Source organism: Beta vulgaris, chromosome 8 (genome assembly GCF_026745355.1).
Source record: "Beta vulgaris subsp. vulgaris cultivar EL10 chromosome 8, EL10.2, whole genome shotgun sequence".
NCBI classification, from domain to species: domain Eukaryota; kingdom Viridiplantae; phylum Streptophyta; class Magnoliopsida; order Caryophyllales; family Amaranthaceae; genus Beta; species Beta vulgaris.
The window spans coordinates 59285956-59297049 of NC_079209.1; the positions used below are offsets into that span (position 1 = coordinate 59285956).

At 35.7% G+C, this 11094-nt stretch overlaps 1 protein-coding gene across 1 annotated transcript; it reads right to left on the minus strand.

Annotated features, from left to right (window-relative positions):
• Window positions 1-5675: 5675 nt before the first annotated feature.
• On the minus strand, window positions 5676-10607 carry LOC104902241 (transcription initiation factor TFIID subunit 15b). Its single transcript, XM_010689945.4, has 3 exons — window positions 10274-10607; window positions 6933-7248; window positions 5676-6618 (listed from the first exon to the last, which is right to left on the minus strand). Exons 1-3 carry the CDS (start codon window positions 10434-10436, stop codon window positions 6012-6014), a joined length of 1086 nt encoding a protein of 361 aa, XP_010688247.1. The 5' UTR covers window positions 10437-10607; the 3' UTR covers window positions 5676-6011.
• Window positions 10608-11094: the final 487 nt, after the last annotated feature.

Below are 11094 nucleotides of genomic sequence, written 5' to 3' on the forward strand. Positions count from 1 at the left end.
GACAATTACCATCTTAACCAACTTTTACTCATGATTGAAATGTCCACATTATTATATTTGTACTTTTTAAATGTTGAGTTTTCCTTATTATATTTTAACGGGAATAGAAAAAATGCATATCAAATTCGAAAAACAGTGCAATCCGAGACAACGCCCGGATCCAAATACTGGTTAGTTACTAAAAAGAACATGAAAAATATACACTGAAACATTGATTCTATGTCTTACTTGCGAGCTCGTTGGCCTCTTCTTCATGCAAATTTGCGGAGAAGCCATTAAATATCTTATTAAAGGAATATATTATCCTATCTGAAGGCTCACCACTGTTCCAAGAACATTGCAACATATGTCATATATGTGCTCATTGATCAAAACAACATAAAATGGAAATTAGATAAATGCATGAATCTTGTATATGTGCATCACTTTCTAAAGGATATTAAATGTTGAAACATATACCTCATTAACACAGAAGAAATCAATTCATGGTGCGTATTCGTAACACTCTCTGGATTATCTAATAAACGAGGTTCTGCATGATGAGATCCTAAATACACTATATAATGCTGCACAAGAAAAAGAATATTAATTATAAATTAACATTTTATTGTCCCTAATATAGGAAGATATGACATTTTAATTTTTTTTTTTTGAAGGGGCATTTTAATTAATTATATATCAAGTAGTTATGCAATGCCAGTAATCTTAACATTTGACATGAAATATGAATAGATTTCGTGCGTATATTAAAAGGCTCTTTTAAACAGGGAAGAAGGAACTATATCACGTAGCGCTATTTTATGACTTCGTGTAAACCACATATACTAAAACTTTAGAAAATACATGGTATAAGATTCGATCTCATAAATTCAAGTTGGTATATATTAAAATCTTAACCACCAAACAAAATTATGTTTGGTGATATAATTTTAACATAATATATTAATAAATAAATATTATAATGACTCCAGATATAGCCTGCGCCTAAAAAGTAAACTTAGTTAGAATTTAAAAGTGGATGGAACGTCCATCTTGGAGATCAGAAGGTGACTTAGTGTGCTAAACGGGTATGCAAATCTCTAAGTGAGCATTAAAAAGAGGTAACATCTCTGTCAAAGGATCAACTTAACTAAAAGTTTAAGCTGATAGTTGAGGCCCCACAAATAGATCTATACTCTATCATACCCCAATGAGAAAGGAGGGGTGGATGAGATTCGAACCCATGACTTTTTTGTCACGCTGGCTCTGGTACTATGTCAAAGGACCAACTCAATCAAAAGGTTAAGATGATGATTGAGGTCCCAAGAATGGATCGATACTCTATTAATCTCCCACATCACCCTCGCTCATTGACATCTCTATACTAAACTAAGATTGCTTGCTCATGAACAAAAGATAGCGTAGTTTCATAACTTGCCTTACGAGCAGCAAAACTAGGTACTTGTTGCAATGAGAAAAGAACAACAACAAAGAAACAATGCAAAAGCATTGATATTTGCATGGTACAATATCTGATTCTTTTTTCCTATCTTGCTCTTTATCGTTTCTTCTCTTATCACCCTTTAATTTTCAAAGTTTGTTTAGATGGTAAGGTACTTAATTCATATAAGTTTACTTTCCCCTTATATATATATATATATATATAATGTGCTCAAATAAGAATGTTTTAATTAATTGTTTCCCTTTTTTTCTATCTAAACTAAGTTTCTTGTTAAAAGTGGCTCTTATTTATTTAGATCCTTATTGGACGTGAATCACATTAGTGGTGGATTTCTCTTCTCAACCATCTATCATTTGTCTAGGTCTTACTTATTAATCGCATTTTTTTATTGAACTCTTTCTTTAAAATGAATATCAATATTTTTGGTAATGATCCATAATTTTAAAATAACTTTTCAACATATAACATTTTAAACCATGTACTCCATATAGAAAAATGTTCTCTAATATAATTTGAGATTTATTGACAAGTGCATAATGGGTATACTCCACTAGTATTAATAGAGTAACACAATTTTATTTTTTTATAATAGTGTATATAACTATATATGTAACATCTAGATTACACTGTCTTAGACAACTGTTAGTTTGTTACATTAATATTATCTGCTTTGATATTATTATACTAGCAATTTATGCACGCGATGCGTGCCTCACTTTTTTATAACATAATTTATAACTTTTTTGGGCATAAACAAAGGTAAAATTTGAACATTAGATATGTTTTTTGGGCTAACTAATTTCGTTGGTTAAGCCTATATCACTTAACCAAACCTGTCTTTTATTATTTATTTTATTTATAGTTTCTTTAAGATTTTAAAAATCAAAATTGATGAGCAATAAAAGAATGTTAAGCAGATATTAAGGATTTCTTATATTTTTTTATCAACAAAGTATTTTGTTTTAATTAAATCATTTCACTTTGTTAATTAACTGTATTTTCCCTTTACTTACTACGTGATTATGTATTGATTGATCAAATATTTGACTGATATAATTTTCTTTGTTAATTTTTTATGCTATATTTGAGTTTGATTTTCTTTCATCTTTTATTGATAGAGTAGTTGATTTAATAAGAGGTAATTAAGTAAATTTATTGGGGGACACCATAGCTCCCCCTTCCCTTATATAACAGAGAATAGCTGGACACAAATTTTTTAGTTGGGCTTTGACACATTTGGATTTATCGCAATAAAGCGGTTTTTGACAAGAAAATACACTAATGGCACTTGGCAGTTTTATTGTTGTTGCAACAATTATTAAAAAAGACGGTCTAATTTAAATATAAAAGTAGACATAGTTACTAAATGTATTAAATTAGTATAAGTTAGTTATATTTATTTATCCTAGTCAGCAGTTAGTTGATTAGTTTGTCATTGTATATAAAGCTCATTGAGCTTAGCTTGGAGGTTGTGAGGTCACATACAAATCTGTAACAAACTCTTTTCCTTCTGTTTTCTCTCTAGATTAAATTAGAAATATAATCTGAGCTTTCTTCTTCTTTTTAAAATTCTATAATTAGTCATCGAAAGAAATTAACCTAGTTACTATCTCGCTAATCTCTTTTTAATATTGAGTTTACATTGCCTAATTTTAATTTAAAAGTAGGCGATCTCTTACTTGACAAATTCTTATTATTATTTAACTTGTTTCGGCTTGGCTTTGTTTTGGGCTTTTGCCTTCTTTTGGCTTTCTACTCCTGGTTGTAATCGAACTTATGGGACTTTAGGCCTTTATTAATCTATCCTTTTCCCTTCTTGTGATAAAAAAATAATATATTCATTCTTTGTGGCCTAATAGCCAAACATATGTTATCCTACGCTACACTACAATTACTTTACAAATAATATTGTGTGTAATATGTATATAATAAATTTATAGTCATTAATTTTATTTAAGCTAAAAATGTTTCTGTTTCAAGTTAACAAATCACTTTAAAACAAAGGGTAGTCATTAACCTAAAATGGTTTAAGAAAAACGACCCATCTAAATAAATAGTTACTCTAATTTGACAAATAGTTTTTTAACTTAAAATGATCACTTTTATATAATGATAGGGGAGGGGGATTATCTCGTTGTAAAATACAATTATTGTAGTTGGATGTATCGTACACCCAAGAGTAACTGTTTTTGCCTATATATGTTTTGTAATTCATATATAGAGTTCCAAAAGACCAAAGAGAGAGGAATAAGCAAAAACCTAATCTTGCTATAAGGACATCACATGCGGAGGTTTCTATTATATATGACAAGGGGTGTGACAAAAAAATAGAAAAAGAATAAAAATAAAAAGTTGTAACTACCTAATTAATTTTGTTTTTTTAAAAAAAAAAAAAACTACACAACAAGTAGAAATCAGTTAAAATTTACAACACAATAAGTTGCTTCCCTCTTAACTAAATTTTTGAAAAAATTTAAAAATATTGCTTTAGTGGGAAACCCTGATTAAAAAATGAAGAATCGGTACATTAAAGATGTAATTAGCAATTATTTATCTTTAACATGTTTTTCGCACGCATCGCGTGCTTATTAAGCTAGTTATATAATTTTGTCAATTATGTGGTAATTTTTTTAGTTTAGAGGAGAATCCTTACTGAAATGTTGATAATTTGAAATTCTAGTTGTGACGAACGATGACATAGCTCTTGGATGTATGAGGTTGAAGGAGAAATGAAACTCAAGAACCCTGAGGAAGTTTAACATCCACAAGAGCGATCTAATGACGCCATAATAGAATTAGTAGAACCACATAACAGCGTAACAACAGTATCGAATAAGTGAAAACCAAAAGATGTCAAAGTCAATTTCTCCTATATCTTCTAATATCAAAATAAAATTAGTGGTTGCTTAATATATAGGAAATTATGTAAGCAACAAAAATTCTCATGATTTTCTTATTTGGGTAATCGTCTGGTACTTCGATTGATATAAAGTGGGTAAAAAAACAAAGGCAGTGAAAATTCATAAAAATTTCGTAACTCTCACAAGATGTAGGAATTGATTTACCAACACTCTCTTTGCTCACTCACAATTCCTACACAAGTTGCTATGAGTTACAACTTCCCCCATGACTACCAAACAATTCAGACTAATTACTAAAAATTTCATAAGTAAATGAAATTCATGTGATAAAATAATTCTCATTGCAACCAAATAAACACATAGGATCTATTTAATTCAACTTATTTAGTTTTATTTTATATTACCTTATATTTTTTTTTTTTTTTTTGATAAGGAGAGAAAACTAGAAGGTGTCTACACAAGAGACACCCCCTAAAGCACCACTAAGGGTGTTTACAACAAGCTTCAAGGACAGAAAAAACGAAGAAAGAAGGAGCACTAAGGAACTCAAGCAAATGCTCCGCCGCGGCATCACGCCATCTCCCCAGGCCCAAATCGACGTCGAACCCTTCATGGGGGGCAAGACAAGCACCACCGAAAATGAATAAGCTCCCAATCACTCGACGGATCCACCGCAAACACGACCACCATGAATGAGACTCGGGCAACAAACACTGACAGAACCAGAGCTCAGCCAAAATGGGCGACAAAGATTCAACCCATCGCGAACGAACACTGACCCATCTCGAACGAAATTTTGCCACCGCGAGCGACCCCACTCCGCGAACAACCCCACGCTGCGAGCAAACGAACACTCACGAAACACCGCGAGCAAACCCACACCGCGAGCACCATTCCAAATTGACTGATTTTAGAAATGGCAAAAGCAGATTTAGAGGCTAGAAAAAAAGAGTCCGGCTGAGGACAGGAGAAAATTGGACTAGTAGACACAACTAAGCCATAACAATGGCTAGATCTAGGAGAAAGAGAAGAGGGAGAAGGCTAGGGTTTCAATTTCTAAAGAAATTGATTTGGGGGCTAGGGTTTTTAGGGTTTGCTATTAGGAGAGCTACTTGGGTTTTCTAGAGAGAAGGCAGAGCCTCTCTCTCTAGAAACCCATGTCCACTTTTATATTACCTTATATGATCTTAACTAATCTAAACTTATAATCTTATTTATTGTATTGTCTAATATCTTATCTCGTCTCATCTTATTTATCTTATCTTTTCTAAAATAAGTTCAAATAAATTGAAAAAACAAAACCTTAATAAAACCCACATCATACCAGAATGAATTTCACTCAATTAACTACACACCAAAATGAAAACCACAAATAACCAAAATGTAACTTTAGTAAACCGCATAAAGTGAAGATTTACCTACAATAAACCTAGCTGAAGACAGTCTAGAATACTTTCAAGCCACATGATTTACCCAAAATGCTTCATACAAACTTTTGGCAACTGAACCTACTACTATTCGAATAAGTTGCAAGGTATATCCTGGCAAAGGCCGACATAATACTCATATTTCAGTCATATCAATTATTATCTCACAATTTTAAACTATAATAACCAAAAAAGTACAAACTAAATTCATAGGAACTGGGAAAAAATAATCCCAAATTTCCCATCAACTCATATAGCTAGCTTGCCAAGTCTTGTCTACCTCTAGTACACATTGCCAATCCGGTCTCGACCAACCCCACGTCTGTCATCCCTCCCCCTTTCCATGTAGGGATCTCTCCGGAACTCCTTGGGTGGTGGCCCACCCCTGATGGGGGAGCGGCTTCTCTCTCTTATGTCACGATCTGCCCATCTTCCACGAGATGGAGCAGGTGGAGGTGCAAGTGGAGATAATGGTCGCCTCTCATATCCTTTTCTGTCCAAAAAGCCATCTCGTCCATGATCCCTTGGGCCCCACTCTGGTGGAGGTGGCCTCTCAAACTTGCCACGGTCCCTAAAATCCTCATCAGGGTAATCCAGCCGATCCCTTCGCAGGTGGTGGTCAGGAAACCTGCCTTCGTGTCTTGGAGGTGGCCCACCAGGGCCAAAATCCCTCGGCCCATCTCTTGGCCAGGCACGTGGTGGTGGTGATCTGTAACCATTACCAAACCTGCCAGGCGAGCGATCCATTGGTGGGCCTGGGAAACGCCGTGGGGGGCCCATTGGGGGAGGTGGGCCACCGTAACCTCTCCGGGGACTTCCAGCAGGAGCATGACGAGACCTTTTACAATTGTTGCAGTACTCCCGCCTAGCGAAGTTCAGATTGCCACACCTGAAACAGCAAAAGATGATCAAGCACCAATCAGTGAAAGGACGACATTGCTAACTGTTCCTATAAAAGAACATTCTTGAGTAAGATGAAGCAGACCACACAAAAAACAGAACCATTCAACTGGACAAAATGATTTAGCACTTCATAACAAAAATAATAGTACAACAAATGTATGAATGTATGTGAACAATGCTTACAAACACCCCTACCCTCACCCCCTCCAAAAAAGAAAAGAAAAAACACACAAAAAAATGCAAAGGAGTGGAGAAGGCAGTGGTATGTAAACGTAGGTGAGGTAGAAACTGAAAACTTACGCTGGATCTGTGCAATACCAATCTCCTTCTCTTGGCCGCACATTAGGGTTGTTCTTGTGCATTCCGTCCCCTCTGACTGCACCAGGACCATAGCCAGGACCATCAAATCCTCTTCCAAAGGGACGTCCACCCCTTCCTCGAGAATGAGGGGGTGAAAAATCTCGGTAGCGACCAGGAGACCTCAAATTCTCTCTCCCACCACCAAATCCACGATGCCGAGGCGGACCATCCAAGCGATCTATGGGAGCAGGACTATATCTACGATCAACATCTCTGCGTCGCACAGGAGAACCAGATACCGCCCTTGCTCTATACCCTGGTGAAAGTGTATGTAGGAGAACAAGAAAACAACACTGTGATGTTGAATTTAACAACTGCTATTAATATCAGGGTAAGCAGATAAATAGTCCTATAAACTAGCAGATGGATCATGATTCACAGCCCCACACATAAACTTAGTTGGAGATAGTATTACCAAACAGCCTCCTGACCAGTGGTAGTATATCACAAGATTCTAGAGACTAGAATGACAAGGTAACAGTCCCAGTCTTCTCAAACAAGCAGCCCGAGTTAGATGTACATGTTTATTATCCATAAACAGATCATCAAGTTTAACCTCATACCAGTAGGGAAACGTATTAATCCCAGATCTAACATGATGAGTTCACCAAACCGTTCTGAAGCAACAATACATGTTTAAAAACCATATGTTAATACATTTATGTAAGCTGGACTATCTTTCTGAAGGCAAGATAGGATTCTCATCAAAGAGGTGAACCAAGGAGCTTTATGCCTTTATCCCAATAAACTGTCTCCAGACATATGGGACCAGTGAGAGCTAATACTAAAGAAACTAATACTAAAAGCACAAAACCTACAACTTCCAAGCATATGATGAGAAAGGCTACTAAAATAGAGTAAGGCCCAAACAAAGACCATCTTGAACTCGTGGAAGCATATCATTTCAGTGACTTCGGACTGAGACCACCTAGTGACTGAATGAGATCTTAGACCTGAAAACTACCACTCAGGAAATGAACCACACAAAAGATACCAACCATTGGTCTTCACCTTATCTGATACTAAAACAACTTTGCCCCAAATATTTTGTTCTTGATTTGTCCACCAAGTGGATTGACTGACCTCAACAAAATGCTGGCACAATTGCCCCTCAGCATGTAAAAGGTATTCAGTCCCCCCCACAAATGATGTTCCTCTCATGCCATGAGATAGAAAATTAGCAGTTGTTCTTGCCATAGCATTTTGCAGAATCATCCTCTGAAAATCTTCAATCCCAAATAGTGGATGCCACTCTTGTGAGCATACATAAGCCATCAATAATCGAAAAAGCAACATCTTGAAACCCCGACCAAGAACCTATCCTAGAAAAGTATTATCCGGGTTTCGTAGATTGAGACTATAATATGAAGCCTGAAATATAAAATTCCCATTCTATTAGTTTGCATGAAACCTAATCTTCAGCTTAAAATCAAATCAAGAGAGGTAGCCGGGGCTGTTCAGCAAAACCACAGGTTCTCCCTCTTGTGATTGCACCGGAACCCTACTACCAAAACATGTTCACACTTTAAAATTACAATGGCATAAACTGAAAGGTTTCTTGGATCTGGATAATGGGTAAGTCAGATTGATTGAAAATCACCTCAACAGCAATGCATACCCCCTTCTTTGACTCAAAACTGACCACCAACTTCAACTCAAAGCTAACCATCCATCTAGACAGTACCTCCCAACCCAATTTGGCAGCACTGAAGAATCCTAGCCATAATCTTGTCAAATTTCAGGATCAGTATGCATCATACTATTCATGCTTAAAACTTCTTTCCATCTCATTCCACAGCAAAGATGCCATAAACAAGCTGACATTATACTTAAGTTCCCGCCCCTTCTACCATCAATCAGAAATCAATTCCATCTTCACCTAATCCAATCAATGTAGCCATCTTGAAGTTTTTCCAGCATCCCACTAAAAGTAATATCCAACGTTATTCCTCAAGATGAGACCCCTTAAAACGATGGTAAATCTTCCCTCGCCTCCCACAAGATGAAAGCTTGAATTACACTTGTAACAGACCAAAAAATGAATCAAGTTTCCAAGTGATGTAAAGGCATCTTTTAAAGGGGATTTCCCACAGTCACATTTACCCTTGAAAACCATAAAAAGGAAAAAAGAACCCCCAAAACCCAATCAAAACCCGCATTCACACAAAACATGCCTTCCTCAAGATCCACATTCTTGCACCAGGCGATAACTGAAGCTGTGACACGCAACAGAAAAGATTTATTTACCGTTCATCATTAATACATGCAGCAGAGCCACGTTCTTGAGAGGAACATGCAACACATCATCTTGGACAAACAACTTAGTAGAGGAACAAATGTGCAGAAACACAACAAAATCAACTCATTAATAGGTTATTACTAAGATGCTTAAGCTATGAGCCAAAGCAGAAATTATATATGTACATATGTATATTGTATAGATATACACACAATGAACCTTTTCTTGGTAATAGCGATACGACGTGCACCCTTTTCTTGGCAGTGGCCACAATAAAAGGAATCACATTGGGCACAAGTGCACAGCTAGGTAAAGTAGCACATGCAAGACAACCTCACACTAGGTCCTCAAAGTTGTTTATGTAAGGCTTGCTTGAGGTCCAAGTTTTTGCGATTAGCTATCAGCAAAGTAAATGCTCAAATATACATCATTCAAGAAATTATTTGCCACACTTTCAAAGAAACATATGCCTCGACCAAGTACTACGAGTCTACCTCGCAACTCTTTCCCCCCTAAAAGTCTTCATAAGACCTAAAATTCAGTTGATAACAACACTACATATACCACAACAAAACATCATCATTGATGAAACCGAATACACACTCGACACTAACGAAGATGAGAGCCTGCAAATAACACTCATATAAACAATAACTCCAGCATATCACACCAATAAGGTGAAGCAAAAACAAGCAAAGATTAATCGCAAACACGAACACTTTTAACACACAAAAAAAAAACTTAACTCAAAGAAGATAAAACAAAACATAACTAGTACCGCGTCACGATTTCATAATACAACAACAATAATCCACCACAAAGTACTCTAATCTAAAAATTAAAACAATATGACTACAACATATTCATACAAACCCTAATTTCACAATCCACACATCAAAATAACACCAAATTCATCATTAAAAAATACAACAAAACCAGATTTCGTTAAAGACAACAATTATAATCAGATTAGGTTAAATAAAAACAAAATCGAAGAGTAAAATTAGATCTGTAAAAAAAAACGGGGAAAAAGAAAACGAACCAGTATCATCAGAATAACGATCTGTGCGAGAATACGGAGGAGCGTCACGGCGAACTTCGCCAGGTTCGTAATCGCTGCCGCCGCCTCCGCCGCTGTCGGACGGACGAACGACGAGGCTGCTAAGCAGAGGTTGGTGCGGCGCCGACTCATCACGCGACCCCATTTTTTCTCTCTCTTAAGACCAAATGTCCAAATTTTGCGTGTATAAATTCTGTGTATTGGATGTTTATTGACGATATACTAAACCCTAGAACTTAGAAGGTAGAGACTTTAGTTGATTGATCTCACAATATCACAGCCTCACAAGTCATAGGTAGTAAACGACTAGTAAGTTGATGTAATGTGAATAATGTGAGACACTATTTATAGGGAGAGTGTTCGACGGTTTGTGTGTAATTTGTTGGAGTCTCGAAAGATTGTGGCGTTATTAAGAGAGAATGTTAATAAGTATGGATGTTATTTAGCTTTTAAATTATTCATGTAAATAAGTGTTTGGTTCGACTACTTGTATTCAAATTGTTGAAGTCTTCAAAGGAACCTGATCCTGTTGAAGAGAATTAGTAGCAAATATGGATGTTATCTAGCTTTTAAATTTATCGATGTAAATTAGTGTTCAACTATTTGTATCTAAATTGTGTTGATGTCTTGAAAGGAACCTGATCCTATTTAAAAGAATATATTGGTAGCAAATTTGAATGTTATCTAGCTTTTAAATTTATAAATGTAAATACGTGTTTGATTGTTTGTATCTAAATTGTTGGGGTCTTGAAAGATTATGACGCTGTTAAAAATTATTGGTAACAGTTGTGATGCTATATAGC